This window comes from Uranotaenia lowii, chromosome 3 (genome assembly GCF_029784155.1).
Source record: "Uranotaenia lowii strain MFRU-FL chromosome 3, ASM2978415v1, whole genome shotgun sequence".
Classification (NCBI taxonomy): domain Eukaryota; kingdom Metazoa; phylum Arthropoda; class Insecta; order Diptera; family Culicidae; genus Uranotaenia; species Uranotaenia lowii.
In genome coordinates, this window is record NC_073693.1 from 111,224,456 (window position 1) to 111,251,747 (window position 27,292).

A 27,292-nucleotide genomic window follows, 5' to 3' on the forward strand; every position below is an offset into this window, starting at 1 on the left:
CTTTTCAGGTATCATGAAATTGAAATGTACGGAAAACTCGAAAATCTTTTAAGATGGTTGTTTCACAAACACACTCATTAAAATCTTCTTGAATAAGTGAATAGTCATTTTTTTCAAGGCTTGTCAGTTCTATATGATCGACTGTTTTGAAAAATATTTACACTTATAAATTTTTTAACATCTCTACGAAATTTCACATTAGTAGCTGTATTATCTGAAAAAATTGAAGTACTGCAGAAGTTTTCCTCAAAAAACTGAAAGAGAAAAGAAGAGAAACATTGAAAAAAGAATCAAAGTTTAAAAATAAGACTGAAAAAAATAAGTTTTTGGATCTTTGTTATCCGGATGTGAGACATTAACAGTTATTATTTGCTGTAATTTTAATGTTCTTAACAGCAGCACGTTGTCCAAACATACAGGAAAATTGAACTTTTCGATCTTTGCTTTGTGGACTTATTCATCTATTATATTTATCAAAATCAACCACAGAGATTTAAGGTTCATAATAATGTTATATTCAACGCGGTTATGAATAAAAGCTCGAGCAGCAAACCTTTTGCAAACAAATGGTGAATTTATTTTAAGTCAAATTTAACATTTCTTCAATTTTATTTCATAACCTTGTAATTTGTCAACACCAGAAAAACTGGTTTTGTAAGGACGTAAAACCTGTATTTGGTATTAAAAAACTATTCCTGGGATACACGTTTTCGGTTTTGGTATTACCGGTAAAACTATCCTTACACACCACTCACTTAATCTAAGAAAACATTTGACCGCCTTTTTCTCTATCAACAAAAAGCATGTTCTTATCACTAATTTTTTAAACAAAATTAAGACTTGTTCAAATGTGGTTACGGATTGTGTTTTTGTTTTTAATTTCTGTTTTATTCAGTTTTTTCACTTTTGAAATTTTATTTTCAGTTTTGATAAAATTGTGTTCAAAATTTTTTTCAAAGACTGACAAATACTGCCATAGCTTTTTTTTCTAAATTTGAATCTCATTTTTAGAAAAAAAAAACAATTTCTGAAAAATTCAAAACTAAACACTTAACACATTGCGGACCTTATTTTAATATTTTTTTTTTTTTTGAATTTGGACCAGTGAATTCTGTGATATAGAATGCCGAGTGTTGATGTTTCCCAGCTAAGATTTCTTCACGGACCTCAATGTGTTAAGATCTTTCAGAAGGGGAGGGGGAGAGGTTTTGTAAGAAATTTCTTACGAGGGGAAGAGGGGGAAAGAGGTCTGGAAATGCTTGGGTAATTAGTAAATGACCCCCTAAGTTGATGAATAAAACATTTGACCATAAAAAGGCCAAAGAAATGTTAGGAAATGAATAAGAACATGTGTTCATAATTACCCCATAGGACGAAAACTATGGGGTAAATATGAACACTCATCTATGAATCAGTGCGAATAAAATTTTTCAAATTTTTTTCAAAATCCAGGCAAAGCATCCTAAACTGGATGTAAAACAGTTGATAACATCATTCCAGCTGGATTTCCTATGACCAGATAGTCAAAACATTGAACATTGTCGAAAACGATTTCCGTTTCACGGGGTAATGGTTTTTCAAAACATCTGAAATGATATCATTAGGATTTGAAAACAGATCGGAAACAGCTTATAGCTATCAATTGGATGTTAAACTACCGCTTTTGAAACTTTTTGTGTTCATTCATCCCCCACAGCAGCATGTATGGCACTTGTTCGGAATTACCCCGTGTTCATAATTACCCCACTTGACCCTACCCAATTGAGAAGGCACTACGTTTTTCGATACAGTTAATTATGGATGTTTCGACCGCCATGTGAATGCACATGTGTCAAACGGACACATGTTCTGTCCATAATGCCCTTGCGGGGTAAAACGTCAACGACTATATTTTGATAAATTTTGAAGATTTGCGAAATTTTTAAGTGAATTCTTCTTACAAAAAAGTGTTCTTAAAATCAATACCTTGTAATTTTAATGAAAATGATTATAAGATATTCAATTAATCACGCATAACAATCAAATTAGATTTCGTTGTGACTACCTATTACTTAAGTTTTAAAAAGTAATCAAATAAATTGATATTTTATGTTAAACTGAATATTTCTTAAATTTTGAATATCCGATCAAAATGCCCTCATAAATTTTTGAACAAATCACCCTCCTCTCAAAGTGTTGTTTGGTAAGATGTTAATAAAACCAAGTGTTTTATTTTAAATTTTGGAGTGCAGTTTTCCATAGATACAGATCGATTATCGAAATGATATATTGATCTTTTTCTTTGCTTAGTCCTAAATTATCATTAGAATGCATGACAATTACAACTTTCAATCGGGTTTGAGATAAAAACGTGTACTGGAAATCTAATCGGTTCACTAAATTTTTCGCCAAAAGCAGCAGAAATTTTTTGTTGATACCGACATCAATCAGTAAATATAGTTGAATTCAGTATATTAATGGTTGAATTAATCATTCAAATGTAGTTAGTACAAGGTAGTAGAAGCTACCAGATACCAAGAAACTAAGAGCGACGCCACAGTTTTCGAAGAAAACAAAGAATTCAAAATCGACGACCCAAACACGACGACAACAACCGACTTCACGATCGTGTAACACCGATAGTTTTATTGGAATCCTCAAGCCCCTTATAAAACCAAAACTTTATCTAGCGGCCTGCTATAAAACTTAAAATGTTACTTGAGGACGTCACCAAAAACGCAAGACGCAAGCTTCTAGAAGCGTTTCAAAATCTGACTCATCCGTTAGAAATCCGTTAGAAAAGCACACGGCGAAACAATTGTAAGTGCTTCTAGTGTAGATAAAAGTGACCGAAAATTGCGTAAAACTTGCATTGTATTTTTTTGAATTCTAGTTTTTATTTTTTTTTTTTTTGAAAAACAGTTTATCTGAAGATGGCCGAAACAAATTAGTAAGCCGAAACGTAAAGAAGTTGTATTGATTTGACTAAATTTTCACTGAAAAATATCAACCATATTTAAAGTTGAATTCATCACTCGAATCATACAAATATAGTTGAATGTTTTATAAATATAGTTGGTCGAGAATCAATCATCAATATGATTGAATATAGACAAAATAGTGTTGATGAAACTTTATTTCTCAGTGGATAATTCGACTCCGGAAAGGAATCAACACGTATCGACTAGAAAACAGCCGAATCGGGCCATACAACAGAACAGTATGGCCAAAGTCCGTGCTCGGAAGCTTTTCAACCGGGTACTGACCAAGTTCGACGTGTGTGTTCTGATGAACGAAGAAACCTATGTCCAGGCTGACTTCGGGTAAATCCCAAATTTAAAATTTCACTTGGCAACGGCTTGGAGTGATGTTCCAGCCAAATTTATGTTTGTTTTTGCAACAAATTAGCACGAAAATTAATGATTTGGCAGGGCATTTGCAGCTGTGACGTCGAAAGTATACCAAAAAGAGTGTCTCCAAAAACATTTTTTTTTCGTTCATTCGATCCCAGGGCCATCCCGTAATGTTTTGGCTAGATTTGGCAAGCTGTCATTACAGCAAAATAGTTCAAGAATGATATGCAAGAAAGGGGTCCTGTTTTTTCCAAAAACCTTCAACCCACCCAACTGCCCCCTGTTCCGCCCTATTGGAAAATTCTGGGCAGGAAAGGATACTCCAAGGCAAAGGGACAGGTTGTCAAAGACATCAATCGGATGAAGACCTGATGGAATAACATAGCTTAAACGATGGACGAAGAAGGTGTGTGCCGCCTTATGAGCCGTGTTACAAGAAAAATTCGAGAATTCCTTCGATACAGGCAATTATTTTTGTTCCAATGCTATCTGAAGTCAGATTTTGTCACAGCAGGCCACAAAATGATTGAATGAAAAAACGAACACAAACACATACAGGATCTCAATGAAACTTGATGTTTGGAGGATATGATGGCTAGCATCTTACAAATGCTTAAACTACCAACCCACAGAAAGTGTACTATATATGCCGTGACCGGGATCCGATCTCATACCCGCTGGCTTAGAAGACTTGAAGGCTAACGCGCCTGCGGCAAACGTCATGCAATCGAAAAAGTAATTTTCTGATGTCACTCTCTTATTCAAAATGTACCTACCACAATGCATGAAACAAAAATCGTTCTCCGATTTTTGAAGACCAATTCTTACGAGCAAAACCAAAACACCAGAAAAAAACAGCCGGCAGCCATCAAAAATCAAAACTCATTCTATTTGTTCTCGGGCGAAAAATACACGCATAAACGCTTTCTTCTATTCCACTCGTTTGTACTTCTGAAATCCAATTATTTTGAAAACCTTCGATCTTTATGTTTAACACGCCAAATGCGACCGTAAATCACGAGAAAACTTGAAAGTCATTTCACACTTTTGATTTTCACTCAAATTATACAATTTATTACACTTATATATGTAAGCATTATTATAGACAAAAGACGTGAGTTCTATTGAAACTTTTCGCCTTCGAATTACTTTTATAAAAAAAAACTCTTCGAAATTTGTGAGAACGCGGAGCGCAAAATATCTAACGTCTTGTCCGAAGCACAGATTATTTTGATCTCCGTAGTTCCATTGAGAGATTGCTTCAAAGAAAATCATTTACAACTAAAACTCAAACTCAGAAGGAGTTTCAGCGTAGATCCATTGAATTCAACATTGTTTACTAGCTCCGATAATCAATTGAAATCCATCATAGGATCGACTAATGATTCACTAAATCTCGTGTATAGATCTGGGAGGTACAAAATCAGTTGTTCTGACTGTGATAAAGTGTACAATCCGCTGCAGTAACTGACTTTTTTCTACCCACATGTTTTTTCGATGCCTTTTGGGTCACCAAGCATCTGTGTAACATTTGAGATGATTTTGTTGATCCCTAAGCTAGCGCAACGCGTATCGATTTTGTAAGGGAATTTCTATGGAAGAAACAAATTTTTGCACATCAAATGATCCAGGAAATTTGAATAGGCTTGAAATGAAGTTGGTCTTTGATTTATGGTTTTGACTATTCTTAAGCTTCATTTTTTGGTAACACGACAAGCAGCTAAGCATTTCATTAAAATGTTGTAACCATTTCAAAATAAAAAATCTGAATCCATTGAAAAGTATTTAAAAATGGCAGACGTTGCTTGCTAGAGATTTTAATAATTTCATGAAATATTTTTGCAAAGGTTATATAAATCAATAAATTCCCTGGCTATGCAAAGATGTTTTTTGAGATTTTTTATTGTCATCCTACGGTTACACAGCTTCTAAATAATCAGTCAAAAACGCTAAAAAAAAAAAATTTTGAAAAAAATGTATTAAATCCAATATTTTTTCGTGGGCATAAGCTAGGTTTGGGCTTTGTTCACGTGAATTGTACTGAAAGAAATATTTTTCATCCAAAGAAGAAGAACTCTCAGTACATCTCTGGCGATTTTTGAATGTAGAATTTTGGATTTCTCATATACATACATTTCCATACAAAATGAAAACTCGTTGCATTAATTCAGGACTGGTTGAATTGCTTCCAAAAATTTTATTGCTATTTCTGGCAGCAAAATCAACCAAAAAAAAAAAATGGGAGGTGTAAAAGTTATAGATTTTGAAATTTTTTATACAAAGCATTCTGTAGTCTTGTGAACATACAAACCAAGAAAAAACTTATATATAAATTCGAGGAGCCCAGGAGATCTTATTCGAACGAGAAATTCCTTCCTTTAAAAAATCCTAGATCTACAATAGCATTTCTCATGTGTGAATCAGGTCACTCTATTGATCGAGAAAATATTTCGCTGATTCGTTCTTTGAACGAAATCTCTTAGGTTAGTTATTATAAGAAACCGTGACTGATCCTAGCGCTCCTTAAGAATCGTAACGCGAACGCAAAGTCCCGTTTCCGATTACGATTTCCCTCCCACTTGACCGATTTTTGGCGAGTCCGGCAAACCGGTTCCCATAACCGTAATATTTTTATTTCGGGAGGAATCATCACAAGAATGGCACCGGGGATCTCGGCAATTGACCAGTAATTGGGCGTAGGCTCTTGACCTCGTCGTATAAAAGGCAAGGCTCGGCCGTTGGGCGTCGTCCTTTGCCAAAAAGTTGTCTTCCGAATCGTAGGGCTCGTCCTGGTGTGTCGGATTCAGAATGCGCGTTCTAGTTCTGGTGCTAGCAGTTTTCGTACATCTCGGAACTGGAGCCGAAGCACCCGCTGCAGATCGAGAAGCGCGTAAGTAAAGGATTAAGTTTAGTACTTCTGGATTGAGTCCTGATGTTTATTGAATTCAATCATATTTCGATGATGGATATATTAAAATATTTTCAATTTACAGGTTTGGAAGAAATTGTCCCCTTCAATTACGATGATTTGTACAAAGATGTGAAGCAGTACTACGTTAAGTGCGGCATGGATGTCAATAAGGTTTGTATCGATCGTCCGGATAAAAATTAACAGAGATTAACATAAGCCACTTTTTAAGAACAGCTCGATTGGTTGTCCAGCTGGCGCGCTTGTCTAGATTTGAGGAACCAATTCGGAACGATCGAAAGCGAAGCCGACCGGAATGCCCTTTGGGAAGCACTTGGCGGAACAATCGATAGCAGTGAGGAGATGGCAGAAGGTCGTGCTGATGTGAAGAGCGGTCGTCGCAAGTTTTACTACATCGGCGGAACCGATCTGGGAAAAGAAAGCTCTCCGGTCTGGCAGCCCAATGGGAAAAGTTTCGAATGGGAACAGATTGGCTGTCAACCTGATGATTCCGCAAGTTCCGGAGAGGATAACCACAAGAACTGCCTGGCCATTCGTCCAAAGCGAAATGAGCCGGGCCAGTTCAGGTGTCGATGGGAGGCCTGCAGGAAACCGAGATGTTACGTGTGTCAATCGTATCTCAAGGGTTACAGGAAGTAAACAATTGTGGGAGTAATTCAATTCCATCATTCAACTTTTGCAAAAATAAACTATATAAATTAAAAAAAAGGATCATTATACATTCTAGGTAAAACATTTCAATACAATGAATAAAGTACAAAAAAAATATTTTTTTTTATCACATCTATACATATAAAAAGTAATTTCTGTGGGTCAGGGCCGTAGGAAGAACCGACTCATGGGGGGGGTTTTGGTGACTAATTTTTACCTATGATTATTTGTGTAAAAAACACGAATAAAAAAATTGAAACAAATTATGCTTGTAACTACATGATTATTCATTTTAAAGTACTCATCAATAGTTTTAGTATGAAATTGTAACTTTAGAGAAGACACGAATGCCACAATGATGATGAAGTGTCATTATTAAAACCTTAAAAAAGTAACTTTAGAAAAGTGGTCCTTAGCCTAAAGGGTGAGCGAAATTTTTTTTTAATGGAACCTCTAGAAACAAAATGGGAAATTTGCTTTCATCGATAGTTGATTTTTTTTAATTTGTTTAAAAGTCTGGTGGATCAAAGTTATTTGATTTGAGCATAAAATAAGTTCTTTTTATTGTAGCCTTCAATTTCTTAAAAAAAACTTATTCTATATTAAAATCAAACTAGCCCAATCTTCTAAACTCTTTCGCAAATTCCAAGATTCTATACTTTGAAGAAAATAAAAAAACATTTTCTAAAAAAAAAACAGTAAGAGATAAAAAGTTTTCAAATCAAATTTGCTTAAGGGGGGGGCAGGGTCTAACACTTTCAAAAAATCGATTTTTTTATTTTTTTATTTTTTTATTGTAAAACATATCAAGAATGTTGTGTCAAATTTTCAAGTCAACTGAAGCAAAACTGTAGAAGTTCTAGGCTTTTATCTCCTGCTATCTAGTACTGCAAGAAAGCAAGAGCAGAAACTTCAAACGCGTTTTTCTCGAAAGCACATTTTTAAAGTCCGTGGACATCGTCATTTGAAAACTACTTATCCGATTCTTTTCAAATTTGGAACATATTTTCTACATATAAAATACCAGACCCCAACGTTTTTATTTTTTATTTTTTTTACTTTGGGGAGATTTTACAGGTGAAAAATGGCGGATTTTTCCGTGAAAAATCGTAGTTTTTACTTCAAACAGCCACAAAAATTTCATAAACATTTTTTAAAGTTAAATAAAAACGTTGGGGTCCAGAAAAACATCTATTAAAAATATTTTGCTCGGATTTTTTTTATTTCAGATGATTCTGTGCTGAAATACAGTGTCCACCGCAAATCCTGTTTTCTAAAAGGCATCCTCGAAAGTGCTCCGTCACCGGCTCATTTTTCAATATTTTTCTACGAAAAAATTACTAAATGTTCTTTTAATAATGCTTTGTATAATGCAAAAAATTTGAATACATTGGTTTGAACGATAGCTCTAGAAAAATATCGTAAAAATGGTGTTTTTTTATACCCTTTAGACCCTACCCCCCCTTAATGCAAACTTGAACTAAATTTATGATTTCAGTTTGAAATTTGGCTTTAAAAAAGCTGCCATATTAATAATGTTAAACAATACACCAAAAAAAAGTGCAGATTTTTTAGATGTACATGTTTTTTAATCAGGAAATATTTTTCATAAAGAATCAATTCCATACTAAAAATCCTGTGGATGATTTTTTTTAAATATTATTTGGGATATTTTGCATTAATCAAAACTAAGAAAATTAACTCAAATTCTACCTTATATTTGTGATTTTCAGCTGCATTGTGTGTAAAATCTTATTCTGATTCAAAAAACTTTGAAATCTGGAAAGTGAATTCTCTTTAATTTCTCAAAAATTTTATGTTAATTGAAAAACTCATTCACAAGCTAGATCTTTTTTTCTGAATTTTAAATCTGAATTTTTAACCTGAATTCAAAAATGGAAGTTTGAATCTGTTTTCGAATTTATAGACGATTTCCGAAATGTACAAAAAATACGATTTCCGAATCTTAGTTCCAAATCAGAATACCATGATCCAAATCTTAGAGCACTCATTCATGAATCTATTATTTAAATTCTGTAGTTCTGGTTTAATCTTAATTTAATATTTCAATAATTAATTTTTAATCTGTTCTGTGAATCTGATTTAAAATGTAAATCTCGAATGATGAATCAGAATCTGATTTTCAATTTTGGGTTGCCACTTATAAGCTTTAAATTTTTAAATTTAGTGTTAGAATAAAGTTTGAGAATTCCGATTTTGAATATAAAATAAATTCCATCTTTTCCCATGTTCGGAAAACTATTATCAAAATATTGAAAATGCATTTGATTTTCGAAAAACATGATTCAAATTTAATATGAAATGCAAAACCGAATTCGAACAAAGATTTCAAAGCAGCTTTTCATTCCTTATTTCCTAGAATCCTAAACTTGATACAAAATCAGAAATACGAAAATATGTAGAAATACAATTTTGGTTATAGGAATATTGAACCAGAACCTCCAAAAAGGGTTTAATTTAAAATTTAATGTTCAGACCTGAATTTCTATGATAAGGTTACCAAATTTCCCGATTTTAACCAGATTGGCCCCGATATTTAATTAACAAATTGGGAAAAGTCCGGTCCGGTCCGGTTGCCCAGATTACATTAGAAAAGCCTATATTTTGCCCGGGTTTGTTCTAATTCTCATTCTTAAATCAAACTTAAAAAAAAGTGTTGTAATTTTTTGTTTATTTATGCGTTCAAAACTTTGGCAGCAAGTTTCAAAAAATTATCATGATAGATTTTTAAGTTTTTTTTTTAGATTTTTGTTGAGCAATTCCTAGGTTTTGACCAAAACTGCCCGGTTTTGCCGGGATTTGGTCGACAATTTTGAAATCAAGTAGCAGTGTTCGGCACAAAAGCGCTAATCCGCTATTCGCTAGTTAGTCCGCTAACTTTTTGTTAGCGGTTTAATTTTGCCGCTAAGTTTGGATTGATTTAGCGAATTGAAAAGTTCCGCTATTTTTTGATTCCGCTAATTGAAGATCGCTAACTCCCATATATTTGTATAAATCTCTTGAATTTTTAGTGATAGAATAAACTTTTTTTCATTAATCAAGTCAAAGTGACATTGTGCATCATTCTGATTGCTTAATTGGATTCATTGGAGGAATGCGTACTAGAGTTAGAGAAAAGTTGTATTGAGTGTCATTTTCCTCTCTTTAAGCACTTTTTTAGCAACTTTTACAGAAGAAGATAACAATAAAAGGTGTTAAACAATATAAAACTATTTTGAACATCTCTTCATCAGCATTTGTTTTCAAGTGGTTGAGCTATTTACTTTTCACATTACAGTTTTTTAGAGATTTTACAGATCAGTTCATATAAAAATAAGATAAAATCACTATTGTAGCCTTCGTTTTAAGTTCAAATACAGTTTGTATACATGTTCACGTTTGACAATGCTCCTGCAAATTTGAAAAAGGGGAAAACTGATTAAAGATTAAAACATAAAAAAAAATGAATTGCACAAAAGATTTTTTGCAACAAAATTGCATACTATCTACTTTGCACAAAACCGACAAATCGAGTAAATTTTTAACCAAAATTTGAATTAAAAAAGAGAGATATTACTCGCATTTTCCACATTCTGTTCTTTTGCTCTTTCTTCAATTGTTCTTTTTTTATTTATAGAATACAGAGACTAGTTAATACTCCTTAAATCTTTGACAGTTTTAGTTTTGCTCATATAATTTTATGAAAATACTAATCTAATTTTAAATTAAATACTTGAAACTTCATTAATTCCCCCTTGGGGAGTTGGAAAAATCGAAAAAGGACGTGACTAAAGAAAAATTTCATTTTTGTTCCGGCCTTAATGTTGGTGAACAGTTAGCGATTAGCGATTAGCGCTTTAAGCTTAAAGCGATAACTTTTTTGGTACATTTAGCGTATTTAATTAGCGATCGCTAACTTTGTATGAGTTAGCGATTTAATTAGCGGCGCTAATTTTTCAGTTAGCGATGCCGAACACTGTCAAGTAGAGTTGTTTTGGAAATTTCTTACGCACACTTGCTGAGCTTGTACAGATGAGACGGGACAATTAACCTTAAAAACTCTCGGTACGAAAAACGGGCAGCAGGTCGACACACATGGTCGTTTTTGAGGTTGATTGTCCCAAAACTGAGAAGTATTGGTAAAACAACCAGCATAATATCACGAACACTACCAGCGGCAAATAGGACTATACCCGGATTTTGCCAGGTGTTTATATAAAACAGTCCGGATACGTGCTGAAAAAATCTGACAACCTTTTTTTATGAACAAATGAGAAAATTTTGAAAGACTGTAGCAGAATTTTGAACTTGAAATAGGTTTATGAGATTTTTGTATTAGTTTTTAGTTCAGATAGTTACTCTTGAATATCTTTGCTCTATTGTCATAATTTGCTTATGAATTTAAAATTTTGAGTGTACATAGAGTAGAATATCTCGCTTGCTTTTTTGGACCCTCATGGGGGGTGGTTTAACCCCCAAAACCCCCCCGTTCCTACGGCCATGCTGTGGGTTTATTTGTTTGTTTGTTTGTTTGTTTGTCCTCTATAGGCTCAGCCATCTTGAGAGCTAGAGAGTTGAAATTTGGCATGGATACTCATTAGGGCCAGGAATGATGAAAAATGTTTTCAGATTTTGGGATGACCCCTTTTAAAGGGGGTCGTCCATACAAGACAAATATTGTTTTCGCGATATTGACGTAAGTTTTCGTCGGATTATGACACAAATTTGCACATAAGGGTTTTGAGACATGAGAAATTGATTCCAGGTATTGAATTTTGTGTCAGGGGTCGTCAAAAGGGATCGTCCATATGAACTGTTGAGTGTTTTTACTATATTGACATTATTATACATTGGATTGATATAAAAATTTGCACATCAGTGTATGGAGGGACGAGCAATCGATTCCAGGTATAAAATTCAGGGTCAGGGGTCGGCCAAAGGGGTCGTCTATATCAACTTTTTAATGTTTCTACGATATTGGCGTTATTATGCATTGGATTGAGATGAAAATTTGAAGACGGGGATTTTAAGGAACGGACAATCTATTCCACTTATCAGATTTTGTCGGCAAAAGGGGTCGTCCGTATCAACTGTTTAATGTTTTGGCGATATTGGTGTTATTTTAAATTTGATTTTGATGAAAATTTGCACAAAAGTATTTTGATGAACTATCAATCGATTCCAGGTGTCAAATTCAAAGTCAAGGGTCGGCCAAAGGGGTCGTCCATATTGACACTTTTTTGGGATATTAATGTTTAAAAACATTGGACGTTATTATGCATTCTATTGAGATGAAAATATCCACAAAGAATTTTCGAGGGACGCTCAATTGTTTCAGGTTTCAAATCTCGAGTCAGAGGTCGGCAAAAATGATCGTCCACACTATCTGTTCGCTATTTTTGCTATATTTGTGGTTATTCTGCGAGTGATGAGACTCACAAAATTCCAACTTCTTTATGCTGACTCCAGGAAATGTTTCAGAGAAGAAACGTTAGTATTGATGAGCTCCAAAAATTGATCACAGGACATTTGAGCTAAAACTTCTAGCCTAGAGTGTTTTCTGGAGTCGACAAAATGATGCGAAATTTTGCACATCACGTCACGTGACTCTCAGAATAAGCTCCATTGTCTTGATTTTACATGAGATTATAATGAAAATTTGCATTTGTTTTACAGCACATGTAATTGATTTCACGTGTCAAATTTCGACAAAGATCAGTGAAAGGGGTCGTCCATAATATTTTCGATTTTTTTTGCAACTTCGTTTTAGGCATCATATCGAGACATAAATTCAAACACGAAAGTTTTACAGGACGAGGAATCAATTCCTGATAACAAATTTTCTATTAGACGACAGAATAAGGGGTCGTCCACATGTTTCCACATGTCGTTGAATGTTTGGGCAATAATTGTTTAATTATGCATGAGATCCAGATAAAAATTCGGGTGACACGGGTGTTTTGCAAAACGGACAATTGTTATACATCCGCAAAAGACAAAAATTTGTACACGGGTGTTCTTTTCGACGGTCAATAAATTTCTTAAGTTTCCGTTTGGTAGACAAGCAAATAGGTCGCTTGCAAATTCTGTTTAGTATTTATTGTTTTTTTTTCGTGAAAATGCGTCCCAATTACCAACCAAATACAAAATCATCAGCTTTAAAGTTAACAGCGAAACGAAGTTCGTACGGGATCAGCTAGTTTCAAAATAAAAAATGCTCGTATAATGTAGGTATACTCTCTCGTACGATCGTTTCAAATCCTTCCTTTATTTACCAAGAAGTAATTAGAATAGAAAAGAAATATTTGTAACGAAATTTTAAGAAAAAGTAAAATACTCTCACGACTCGATAAAAAGCTGCACGTTAAACGGTTTTTAGCTATAAAGGTCTTCATGAATTATGGCTCAGTACCTTAAATATCGACATGAAATTATTGTTTTGCGTGATATTTCACATCGATATTATGATGTCAAAGGTAACTACTAGGGAATAATTACTAAATTTTGAAATCGTCATATCTTTTGATTCATTCCAATAAGATAGGGTTGCCATTCATCCCGCAAAAGCGGGTCATGTCCCACTTTTTTGTTGAATTTTCCGCCGTCCCGCTTCTTTCCCCCAAACGTCCGGCTGTTTTTGGAAATCTTTCACAAAATTTACTGACTTACAATGGACGATGTTAAACTTTAGCATCAATTTGAATTCCTTGGTTCTACACAGGAAATCTTTCAAGTATGTACGTCTTTTCTCTCAAAATAAGAAAAAAATTTCATCTTATATATAAAAATGGAGGCGTTTTCTTTGTAACAACATCACGTATGAATGGTCGGTCGGAATGAAGTGAAATTTGGTATCCGAGGGTTTTTTGGGTCAGAGATGGTTTGTATAATAGTTTCAAGAATCTCACTTTTTATGAAAGGAGGGTCTCCATACAAAGTTGTCTCTTTTTCACATCTCATCTTATATATAAAAATGGAGGCGTTTTCTTTGTAACAACATCACGTATGAATGGTTGGTCGGAATGAAGTGAAATTCGAGGGTTTTTTGGGACAGAGATGGTTTGTATAATAGTTTCAAGAATCTCACTTTTTATGAAAGGGGGGTCTCCATACAAAATTATCTCTTTACATCTATATCTATATATATAAAAATGAATTTCTGTCTGTCTGTCTGTCTGTCTGTCTGTCTGTCTGTCTGTCTGTCTGTCTGTCTGTCTGTCTGTTCCCTATAGACTCGGAAACTACTAAACCGATTTGCGTGAAACTTGGCAGGTGAGGGTATTGGAGGCAGGGGAAGGTTCTTATTGTGGTTTGAGACCCCTCCCTCTCTCATGAAGGGGGGGAGGGGCCTCCCAAACAAAAGACAATTTTTTGCATAACTCGAGAATCCATCAAACAAATGGTATCATATTTGGCATCAGGTGGTATTTGGGAACGAGGAATAATTCTATGAATATTTGGTACCCCTCCCTCCTTTCAATGGCGTGATAGGAAGGGGGGAGGGGGGCTACCTTACAATTTTTCATATAACTCGAGAACTAATCAAGTTATTGGATCCAAATTTGGCATGGGAAGGTATTTGGATACGAAAAATATTTCAATGATTATTTGAGACCCCTCCCTCTTTCCAGTTGAAGGGGGAGGGGCCTCTTTCATATTTTTTTATATAGTTCAAAAACTAATAAAGCAAATGGAACCAAATTTGGCATGGGAGAGTATTTGGATACGAAAAATATTTCTATGATTATTTGAGACCCCTCCCTCTTTCCAGTAGGGAGATATAAAAGAGGGAGGGGCCTCTTTTATAGTTTTCAACATAACTAAGATAGTAATTAAGCAAATGGAACCAAACTTGGCATGGGCGGGTATTTGGGAACGTGACATGTTCTAATGATTGTTTGAGACCTCTTCCTTCTTAAAGCGGGGAGGAAGGAAAGAGGGAGGGGAGTTTCATACAATTTTTACAGCATAACTCAAGAACTACAACAGCAAATGGAACCAAATTTGGCATGGAACGATATTTGGGTACGAGAAATGTTTCTATGAGTATTTGGTATCCCTTACTCTTTCGAAGAGGTGGATAAAAAGGGGGAGGCGAGGTCTCCCTTACAATTTTCAGTATAACTGGAGAGCTGATCAAGCAAATTGAACCATATTTGACATGTGAGTGTATTTGGATACGAGAAATGTTTCTATTATAAATTGAAGCCGTACTTTTTGAGCGGTAAGATATAAAGGAAGAAGGGGGGGTTTCCATTTTTTTTTTGCATAATTCGAGAATTAATCGAGCAAATGAAACCAAATTCCATCATAATCATCAAAAAGTATTTGAGTACGAAAAATACTTTTATGAATATTAAGTTATCACCCCTCTATTGAAAGAAGACAACGGAAAGGGGGACGGTACTCCCTTTCAAGTTTATACATAACCCAAAAATTTACTACTTAAATAAAACCAAATTTGGCATGGCATGGAATATAGGAAGGGAAGAGGGAAGCTTTCATTATTTTACAAAATCCGAGAAATGGACAATACTTAACTAGAAAATCATTTTGGTATGACTATGAGAAAGAAAGAGGCTCCATACAATTTTTGTTGTAAAACTTTAATACTTATCAACCAATGGAACTATATTTGATATAAGAGGATTTTTGGGAACGAAAAAAATGTTTATTAAAGATTACAATCTCCATTCAGCAGGGGGTGAAGGGAAGGACAGGTGGGGGGGGGGGGCTCTCTAATCAGTTTTTTAGCATAAATCTAGAACATATCAAGCAAAAACAACCATACTTTATAAGTTAGATTATTTGCGAACGATTAATTTGGGACCCTTCTTTTTAGGGCGAAACTTAAGGAAACAGATGAAAATTATCAGATCTTTAAAACAAATTTATAAATCAAGATTGAGACTATAAGTTATGGTTTGTGTTGCAATTTGAAACTCCAGCAGAAGCTCTCATTTTATAGTGGTTGCTTATTAATTTAGTCATAATTTGATTTAAAATAATACCAAAAACAATAAAAACTTGAATGATTTCTGAAAATATCATTTGATTCTGAAAGGTGTAGCAAAGCACACCGGGTCAGCTAGTTATACATATAAAAATGAATTTCTGTCTGTCTGTCTATCTGTTCCCTATAGACTCGGAAACTACTGAACCGATTTGCGTGAAACTTGCCAGGTGTGGGTCTTGGAGGCAGGGGAAGGTTCCTATTATGGTTTGGGACCCCTCCCTCTCTCATGAAGGAGGGGAGGGCCTCCCAAATAAAAGACATTTTTTGCATAACTCGAGCACCCATCAAGCAAATGATATCAAAATTGGCATGGGATGGTATTTGGGTACGAGGAATATTTCTATGAATATCGGGTACCCCTCCCTCCTCTCAGTGGGGCGATAGGAAGGGGGGAGGGGGGCTACCTTACAATTTTTCAAATAACTCGAAAACTAATCAAGATATTGGAACCAAATGTGGCACGGGAAGGTATTTGAATACTAAAAATATTTCAATGATTATTTGATACCCCTCCCTCTTTCCAGTAGAAAGGGGGAGGGGGCCTCTTTCATATTTTTTTACATAGCTCAAAAACTAATAAAGCAAATGGAACCAAATTTGGCATGGGAGAGTATTTGGATACGAAAAATATTTCTATGATTATTTGAGACTCATCCCTCTTTCCTGTAGAGAAATAATAGGGGGAGGGGCCTTTTTTAAAGTTTTTAACACAACTCAAAAACTAATTAAGCAAATGGAACCAAATGTGGCATGGGCGGGTATTTGGGAACGTGACATGTTCTAATGATTGTTTGAGACCCCTTCCTTCATCCAGCGGGGGGAAAGGAAAGAGAGAGGGGAGTTTCATACAATTTTTACAGCATAACTCAAAAACTACAACAGCAAACGGAACCAAATTTGGCATGGAACGATATTTGTGTACGAGAAATGCTTCTATGAATATTTGGTATCCCTCACTCCTTCAAAGAGGTGGATGAAAAGGGGGAGGAAAGGTCTCCCTTACAATTTTCAGTACAACTGGAGAGTTGATCGAGCAAATTGAACCATATTTGGCATATGAGGGTATTTGGATACGGGAAATGTTTCTATCATAAATTGAAGCCTCATCTTTTTTAGGCGGAAAGATATAAAGAGGGAAAGGGGAGTTTCCATAGAAATTTTTTTTTGCATAACTCGAGAATATATCGAGCAAATAAAACCAAATTTGGCATCAAAAAGTATTTGTGTACGAAAAATACTTTTTCTATGTGAAACAATTCCTTTCTTGCCGTAGGATGAAAGAATTGGGAATATAGGAAAGGAAGAGGAGGCTTACATTTAACTTTTTTTTTTACAAAATCCGAGAATTAGACAAACCTTAACATGGAAAATCATTTTGGTATGATTCTATGATTATCCGACACACCATCCTCCTTTCAGTGAGTAGGTAGTTCTCAATTTATGCTAACGAAACCAACAAATGGGAACAAATGTAGCATGGAAATGTATTTCGTTACGAGATATGTTTCTACGATTGTTATAGATCCTTACAGTGTAGAGAGGGAAAGAAAGGAGGAGGCTCCATATAAATTTTGTTATAAAGCTTAAAAACTTATCAACCAATGGAACTATATTTGATATAAGTGGATTTTTGGGAACGAGAAAATTAGGTATGATTATTAAAAATCACGACCTCCATTCAGCATGGGGTGAAGGTAAGGACAGGGGAGGGGCTCTCTTATCAGTTTTTCAGCATAAATTCAGAACATATCAGGAAAAAATTACCGTATTGTATAAGTTAAATTGTTTGCGCACGACCCTCCAGACGGATTCAAATTATCAGATCTTTAACACAAATATAGAGCAAGATTCAGAATATTTGTTTAAGTTATCTTTGTGTTGCAATTCGAAATTCCATCTGCAGCTCTCATTTTATAGCGGTTGCTTATAAATTATGTTATAATTTGATTAAAATAATGCCAATAAAACAATAAAAATTTGAATAATTTTTGAAAATATCACTTGATTTTGAAAGGTGTAGCAAAGCACACCGGGTCAGCTAGTAGTTTATAGAAGACTATACTAATTATCTCTAAAGATCTTAGCATTACAGCAAGACTCTGTTACAATTAAGCGTTTTTGGAGCACTTCCAACCAATTCATTGAAATTACTTTCTTATGAAGAAAATATGGTTTTGAAACGAACACGAACACATACAGTATCTCAATGAAGAGATTCTTTTTACTTTACTAAATCTTTTGAGAATATGATAGCTAGCATCCTACAAATGCTAAAACCACCAACTCACAGAAAATGTACTAAGTATGTTTGCCTTGACCGGGATTCGATCTCATGTCCGTTGCCTTAGATAGGCTCTATGCCAGGGGTGAGCAACCTTTTGAAGCAACGGGCCACTTTTGATTTGAAATTCTTTCGGCGGGCCGCATTAAAAACAACATTTGGGTAAGAATAGTTTGCTAAGCTCTACGTATTTTTCTATAACGAAACAAAAATTAAACTGAAAAAAAACAAATTCATTTACTTGCATAAACATTTCTTTTAAGTATAAGATGATTGAACCAGCCGAAATTGAATAATTACTAAATCTTGATTAGAGATCCATAATATTTTTAAATTGATTTGAAATGTTAAGCGAAAATTCTTTTCGACAAGGGGGAACAAGGGAAACATCATTTGCATTTATTAATAACGAAAAATTTTGAAAATCTATCTATGGTTCGTAAAAAAATTGAATCGTTTTCTGAGAATATCTCGTTTTTGTTCAAACAAAGACGATGGTATTTTTCGTCACCACTTCCATTAAAAAGTTTCATGGAGCTCAACCATAGCGATTTTTTTCTGTGCCCGTTTTTAAAAAGTTTTTTCGCAATTTATATAAATTTTGTTGTAAAGCTTCAGTTTTTTTTCTATTTAGAAACGGTGAGTTTATTTTTATTTGAAGTTTCGTATGAATTCGTTGCATTGAAATACTGAGCAAGGTTTAAAAAACATGAAAAATTCATAATTTCACAAATTTTTATCCAGATTTGCTTGTGAATGTTTCAATTTACATTTTTGATTTTAGACATTTTTTTCAGATTTCATAAATTTCCTTAGATATTCGAATTTAAATACCTGTGAGATAGGTCTTCGAAGGCTGAATCAAGAAAATCTTATGACTCTCAAATGGCTCAAATGACATCGGAATTCACATTTTTCTGAGGTGCAAGGAATCTCAGAATTTATTTTGACTTATTTGGAGGCGCTGAATATAAATATTCAATGAGTTTTTTGTCAGCTCTAGTTTTTGGAATAACTTAAAAAAAAAGGTGAAAAATAAATGATTCAGTTTGTATACTTATTTGTCAAAACTGTAAAAAACAAATACTTATCAACTCAATGATAATTTTTTTCAAAGATCGCGAGTAATTTTAAATTCTGAGAAAAAAGTAATGGAAGTTTTCTTTTTCCCATTTTTCCAAACCTGCAAAAACGGGCGTTTTGAAGAAATTTGAAAGAAAAATTAAACTAAATTGAATCATTTATATTTTTAAACCCGTAAGTCAAATCATTTCGCAGTCTTCAGAAAAATTGTCAGATGAGTTAAAATCTTTTATATTCAATATTTAATTACATTCTGAAATGATGTCAGAAGAAGTTGTAATATAATTTTTTGGAATTTCTATAAATTGTGGAATTCAATTGCGTTGTATCTCTCTTACGACAATATTTTTTCAAAATCTGAGTCCTTGATTGAATGAAGGATAGAAAATTAATTCAAAATCAGCTCTTGGTTTTATGAAGGTTTATTGGTTTATCAGTTATAAGAGATCGATTTTACCAAAAACTGATCAATTTTAAAATTTCCACACGTCATATCAATCACTTAAACCAGAAGTGATAGACAAAATCTGTGAAATGTTTTGAATTTAGAACGTCAAAGTTATTGAAACATAGGCACCAAAAATGCTGTTTCCCTGAGAAATCGTTACAAACTTTTTGGGTAGAATCACAGAACTAAATATATTGTATTTTTTCGAAACATCATACACAAAGTCTACAATCTGGATGATTATGGGGCAAATGCAACTGCAAATAAGCGACGTGCATATTTGATCAAGTAAATCGTGAAATAAATTTAATTTGAGATAAGCTTCGCGGGCCGCACAAACATGCCTCGAGGGCCGCATGCGGCCCGCGGGCCGCGGGTTGCTCATCCCTGCTCTATGCCATGGGTTGCGATTTAAATTGTTTCCAAAGGATTATGGATCTCAATTTTTCCCCGGAATGTTAATTGAATTGACTTATTTTAACCACCACATTTTTTGACTCAATGGTCCAAAATATATAAAGATTGAAGTTTTCTTGAGCTGCCAAAATTCACAAAAAAGCGATGTGAATTCACTTTTCCGGACTTCTCAACTGTTATCATTCAAAAAGTCAACAAATAGTAGCAATTGGTCGCAAATAAAATTTCCTTTCAAATGAGTATTTGGTCATTAAAAACATGTTATGTGTTTGTGACGTGGATTCATGCTGGAATTGATCATTTTAGTTTCCTGTTCTCCTTGAGGGAATATAATATTTATGTCATCAAACAAGTTGTAAAGGAATAGTTTACCCACAATTTGATAAACGTAGCTTTCTGTTTGAACAACAACAAACCAAATTATGCCTCTTTAAATTTGTGACGTGAATTTACTCTGTTTGAACACAACAGGGTTGTGAACTGAATTCACGTCACAAAATTTCAAGCTATTATTAACCATTCTTCATAGGATTCAAATTGTGCGTATACTTGTATTATGTTATTCCGACTGGTTCAATTTTAAACTCTCAGTATCAGTTGGAATTTTTTTTTGATATTCTGACTCGCATTTAACTAACAACATATTGTAGTATAGTGCGTTAAAATTACTTCTGTTGCCCACAATTTGACAATCTGTTGAAATATTCACTAAATATTTTTTTAATTTTGAAGTTTTAAAGGTTAACGGCTTCATCAGTCATATTCTTGAAAATCAAAACGAATGATTTTTACTACTGTCCAGACGTTTCGGCTATTTTTTGTAGCCTTCTTCAGTGGAGAACTGCAAATTTATTGTGATGATGTAACATTGTCATTTTTAGTTTTACATATTGAGGTTTTCTACTCACTAATTGTCAGGTTCGTTTTTCGTCTAGAGACTATTTTTGTTGGTAATTTTTGGCTGAATTTACTGTAGTGGAACTTTAAAAAATATGTTTTAGTTTGTAAAATTCGGTATATACTATTATTTTTCGACTCACTGCTTCATCAAACACACTGCGGCGCTTCACCATTCGACAGAACTATGCGGCAGCGCTTTGTTTACTGATGGAGATTTAAATTTTCTGTATTGGTGTTATGTTTGTGATTGGTTCTGGTTGTAACACTAACATTGTGTCGTGTTTTTCTTGTGTTTGTGGTACATTGTAATATGTTTGCGTAAGTTGAACTGAGATTGTTTACATCAGTTCTGAAATTGAGAGTGTTTTTTGTTGTATAGATATGGCACATCTCAAGGATCGGAAGAGAGCTTAGTCTTCGTGTTTTATCAATGACGTTGGCCCTCTCCAGGTCCATCATGTGAGTTTTGTCTATGATGTGAGCTAGAAGAGCGGTGCAATTTTCTCTTATGCTCACCATCTCGGGGTCTGATTGTGTGAATCCTCTGGAAGTCAGCTGCTCATATTTGGTAATGTTGGATTTGTGTCCAACGAGTCGTGTTTTCAGATTGTTGCGACTCATACCAATATATTGTTTTGGGCAGTTCTGGCACGGGATGCTGTAAACAATGTTTGGTATCTCTGCTGATGAAATGGCATCTTTAGCTCTGGGAAATAACATTCCAAGCGGTTTTGGGATGTTATTGGCAATTCGGATATCACCATAATCTATTTTAAGGAGTTTGGCGATCTGGTTGGATAGGTTCGGGATGAATGTGAGTGGAAAATAGCGGATTTGTTGTGATGTGTTATGCTCGTTGGATTCTGCTGTTGGTGAAGTGCTCTGGAGATCATTTGTTGGTGGATTTTCTTCGGCTGTTTGGTGGTGATCATCGTTGGTTGGGTTATGTTGGAGGCGATGTGCTGGGCTGGTTGGTGTTTTTTGTGAAGTAGATGGTACGGCTGCTGATGGCTGTTCGGTTATGATTTGCTGGAGGTGTTGTGTTGGGCTGGTTGGGGCTTGTTGAGTGGGTGGTGCGGCTGCTGATGGTTGTTTGGAGATGGTTGTTTTTGTTGGTGAAGACTGGTTGGTTGGACTGATTGGAGCTTGTTGTTGAGTGGGTGATACGGCTGCTGATGGTTGTTCGGTTTTATTCTGCTGGAGGTGTTGTGCTGGGCTGGTTGGTGCTTGTTGCTGGGTGGGTGGTGCGGTTGTTGATGGTTGTTTGGAGATGGTTGTTTCTGTTGGTGAAGGCTGTTCATGTTGGTGCATTTGTTGTTCACTATTGATGAGGCGGTTGATAAGTTGTTTCGGGTAGTTGTTTTTGCGGAGAATTTTGTGGATGGTAGTGTGCTGTTTTGATTGTTGGTTTTGAGAGTCGAACTTGATCACTCGTTTGATGAAATTTCTTGCATCCACAAAATTCTCCGCAAAAACAACTACCCGAAACAACTTATCAACCGCCTCATCAATAGTGAACAACAAATGCACCAACATGAACAGCCTTCACCAACAGAAACAACCATCTCCAAACAACCATCAACAACCGCACCACCCACCCAGCAACAAGCACCAACCAGCCCAGCACAACACCTCCAGCAGAATAAAACCGAACAACCATCAGCAGCCGTATCACCCACTCAACAACAAGCTCCAATCAGTCCAACCAACCAGTCTTCACCAACAAAAACAACCATCTCCAAACAACCATCAGCAGCCGCACCACCCACTCAACAAGCCCCAACCAGCCCAACACAACACCTCCAGCAAATCATAACCGAACAGCCATCAGCAGCCGTACCATCTACTTCACAAAAAACACCAACCAGCCCAGCACATCGCCTCCAACATAACCCAACCAACGATGATCACCACCAAACAGCCGAAGAAAATCCACCAACAAATGATCTCCAGAGCACTTCACCAACAGCAGAATCCAACGAGCATAACACATCACAACAAATCCGCTATTTTCCACTCACATTCATCCCGAACCTATCCAACCAGATCGCCAAACTCCTTAAAATAGATTATGGTGATATCCGAATTGCCAATAACATCCCAAAACCGCTTGGAATGTTATTTCCCAGAGCTAAAGATGCCATTTCATCAGCAGAGATACCAAACATTGTTTACAGCATCCCGTGCCAGAACTACCCAAAACAATATATTGGTATGAGTCGCAACAATCTGAAAACACGACTCGTTGGACACAAATCCAACATTACCAAATATGAGCAGCTGACTTCCAGAGGATTCACACAATCAGACCCCGAGATGGTGAGCATAAGAGAAAATTGCACCGCTCTTCTAGCTCACATTATATACAAAACTCACATGATGGACCTGGAGAGGGCCAACGTCATTGATAAAACACGAAGACTAAGCTCTCTTCCGATCCTTGAGATGTGCCATATCTATACAACAAAAAACACTCTCAATTTCAGAACTGATGTAAACAATCTCAGTTCAACTTACGCAAACATATTACAATGTACCACAAACACAAGAAAAACACGACACAATGTTAGTGTTACAACCAGAACCAATCACAAACATAACACCAATACAGAAAATTTAAATCTCCATCAGTAAACAAAGCGCTGCCGCATAGTTCTGTCGAATGGTGAAGCGCCGCAGTGTGTTTGATGAAGCAGGGAGTCGAAAAATAATAGTATATACCGAATTTTACAAACTAAAACATATTTTTTAAAGTTCCACTACAGTAAATTCAGCCAAAAATTACCAACAAAAATAGTCTCTAGACGAAAAACGAACCTGACAATTAGTGAGTAGAAAACCTCAATATGTAAAACTAAAAATGACAATGTTACATCATCACAATAAATTTGCAGTTCTCCACTGAAGAAGGCTACAAAAAATAGCCGAAACGTCTGGACAGTAGTAAAAATCATTCGTTTTGATTTTCAAGAATATGACTGATGAAGCCGTTAACCTTTAAAACTTCAAAATAAAAATCATCCAGTCGAAAATTAATATCAAAAAAAACAATATTTTTTTAATTTTTGTACAAAAATTTTGATTTTTTAAATTTTGAATTATTCAAAAATATACTTAATTATGTTCAGTTTGTAAAAACCTGACCATCTAGAGATACAAGACAGCTTTCAAAGCGTATATCCCTTACAAATTTTTCCAAAAAATCTAATTTGGTGTCGTGAATTTACTTATTCGCGTTGTTGTAACACAGCTGAATTTCAACCGATATCTATAAAGTTTATTTAGTGTTTCAGAATCGGATCAAAGAGCTTCATCCTTTTTGAACTAAAATATAAAAGATTCCTCGTAAAATCCCAAAGGTTTTTTTATTGACGTGAATTCACTTATTTGCGACTATTTTAATCGCTTTATAAACAACTGTGTTAAAAATAAACAAATTCTATTCTTCTACTTAATTTATCAGTATGTGTTGACTTCAAAAGATATTATGCAAATTGTAAAAAAATATTTTGTATTATTTTGTACTTTGCACATCAATAAAAAATTTCAATATCCAAAACTGTATAAAACATGTTTAAACCTTTATCCTCTTTTTCCCGATATTTTTTTGTGATTTGAAATTTGAACTATCGAAATTACGATTTTGTAATTTTTTTAAATTCGAGAATAGCGTGAAATGTGTCAAAGGATTTTTTACATGGTATCTAATCCATTGTCTACATGTATGATTTAATTTTTTTTTCTCTCATAATAACGTAGGAAATAATAGTTTTAATAGAAGACATGTAAGAAAAACTGAACAAAATCAATCCATGTTAAACAAAATCTTTAAGTACTTTCTATGAACAGCTTTGGCTGATGGTAATGTGTAAGTTGGATTTTTTTTTTAGAGTTTTTAAAATGTCCCGTTTTTTCATCGATGTGTCGCTTTTATTCTGAAAGTATTTGGCAAGCCTACTATAAGAGATTATTTTTATATTTTTTCAATATTTATTTATTTGTAGCTTTTACCATTACATTTATGCTACTCTAGCTGAGCCCGTACGAACATCGTTTCGCTCTTGGCTTCAATGCTGAGGAGTTTACATTTGAATTCAATTGGGACGCATTTTCATGAAAAAAAATGCTTAAATAAATTTTAAGCAACCTATTTTTTTCTACCAAACTGAAATTCAAAATAAGAAATTGATTACCGTCGAAATGAATCCCGTCCTACCAGTCCGGCAGTAGGAAGAAATGACTCATGGAGAGATTTAATGATAAAATTTTTGTTATAATATTTTTTATTAAACTATGCACAGTTAGTTGCATATGGAAAATTAAAAAAAAATTGTTTGTTCTTAATTGTGAAACTGTGAAATGAAAATCTAGATTTTTCGAAGAACGAAATCCTTCTAAAATTCCAAATTTTGTTTTATATTAAGTAGTGATTTTTTCTTGTTTACTTTGCCGAATTCATATTGAGAGAGTACAAAATTTTAATTTCAAATCAAGAATCAAATTATAAAACTGCGATGTTCTTCAGATTGATTCCTTAATGAAATTCTCACATAATAAGGCAGTTATTGCAAAATCATTAAATAGTTTTTTTCATTGGAAAAAATGTAGCCGTCAACAAACCATTAACAATTCATTCCTATGATTATTTTTTCTCTCTCTCTTATGCAACCGCGAATTCATTCAACAGCCTGGTAGTCTGTTTCTAAGATAATTTAGATACTTGCGTAGATTTTTTTTTAATTTTTCGCAAATTACTTCTACATTGTTGAAAAAAACTTATTTTTCCGAGTTTTCAAACGCAAAATAACAAATAAGGGGTTCATTCTTCCATGTAATCAACTTGACAGCTAGAGCTCATCGGTATATTCTTCGCATATAAACTTGGCACGTTTCGAGCAAAGAGCATCGTTCCAACTCATCGTGCGTGCATTGAGCTGTACACATCGTTCAATTTCTCCTCGAATTACAGCCGAGTTGGGTTCCCCGAAAGCCCATTCCGGGTCGTTCACTCGTTTGCTGGTAAGACCCCAACGGTACAATCCCTGGGTGGCCAAATCATTCGCCCCGATCCAGTAGCTTTCGGCCGATCCATATCCGTAGGATTTCAGCCAATCCTGAAGGTCTTTCCTGTCGTAGGAGTCCCGGATCTGAACCAATGCCTTGCCATTCTCGGCGCAGTGGGCATAAGCCTCAAACCAATTGGCTTCCTTAAAATCAAATCAAATATGAATTAGGTTTAGAACAAGACAAAATAGACTTGTACTTACTTTGAATGGAATCGTAAAACTCTTGAATGCTCCGGACAGAGTATTGCACGGGCAAAGACATTGATTGGCTGACAAAATTTCTGTGAAATTTAAAATGCTTTAAAAATTTGCAAAATTCCAAATAAGGAGTTACAAACCTTGAACAGTTTGATTGCCGAGAATTTCCGAACGAACGTTTTTGCTGGCTAAAACGGTAAAAACAGCTATAGCGACAGCCGCGATCCGGTAGTGGAACATTGCGTTGATAAGCAGCGGCCGTCCTACGGGTCGATAGATCTGAACAAAACTAACAGGGAATACTCAAAAGAGCAAACAGAAATCAGAATTAACCATTTTTTTTGTGCTCTATATGACGGCCGGGGAAATCCCCTGTTGATGGAAATTCAATTCAAGATGCTGGTGTTCTTATCTGACATTCTGTCTTTTGTTCAAATCGTGGATGTCGAATCTACAAGGAAGAGTAGGATCGAACAAACGCGGTGGTTCAAAAATTATTCACATTATTTGTATTTGTCCTCCTGTCTCCATTTAAGCATGAATTCTTCCAAGTTCTCGCACAAAATGTCGATCCGATTATCAGCGCCTTTTCTAAACACCTCATCACACCATTATAGTAAAGCTTTATATTGTACCTACATATTCGATTGAATATGACGGTATTAGACACCTGGAGATGCTCTCCGACCTCACTAATAGTAACTGGAGAACGAATGCATTCTTTAGAAAATATAGAACCACACCAAAAAGCGCAGAACATATTATATATTGGCTGACAAAGAGAAACAACTGCCCAATACCCTTGAGTGAATTCTATTTACAGATTGATGAACTTGAAAGTTGCACAAGTGGTTTATATGTATGTTGTGAGGCACTTAAATCACAAAGGTGTACCAAAGAAGTCTAAACGGCATTTGCCAAGTTACAAAAAGTGCATTGAGGTGCTTTCTTGCTGGCTGGCTGGCTGTCTG

General features: G+C 34.9%; 2 protein-coding genes across 2 annotated transcripts; one reads left to right on the forward strand and one right to left on the reverse strand.

Moving 5' to 3' along the window:
- The first annotated feature begins 6,068 nt into the window (after positions 1–6,068).
- Positions 6,069–7,045, forward strand: LOC129758075 (uncharacterized). The gene is made up of 3 exons (XM_055755507.1): positions 6,069–6,222; positions 6,326–6,414; positions 6,478–7,045. The coding sequence occupies exons 1-3, from the start codon at positions 6,141–6,143 to the stop codon at positions 6,898–6,900; spliced, it is 594 nt and encodes a 197-aa protein (XP_055611482.1). The 5' UTR covers positions 6,069–6,140; the 3' UTR covers positions 6,901–7,045.
- Positions 7,046–24,501: 17,456 nt separating this feature from the next.
- LOC129758817 (C-type lectin mannose-binding isoform-like) lies at positions 24,502–27,096 on the reverse strand. Its single transcript, XM_055756449.1, has 4 exons — positions 26,961–27,096; positions 26,462–26,623; positions 26,325–26,404; positions 24,502–26,264 (listed from the first exon to the last, which is right to left on the reverse strand). Exons 1-4 carry the CDS (start codon positions 27,079–27,081, stop codon positions 25,905–25,907), a joined length of 723 nt encoding a protein of 240 aa, XP_055612424.1. The 5' UTR covers positions 27,082–27,096; the 3' UTR covers positions 24,502–25,904.
- Positions 27,097–27,292: the final 196 nt, after the last annotated feature.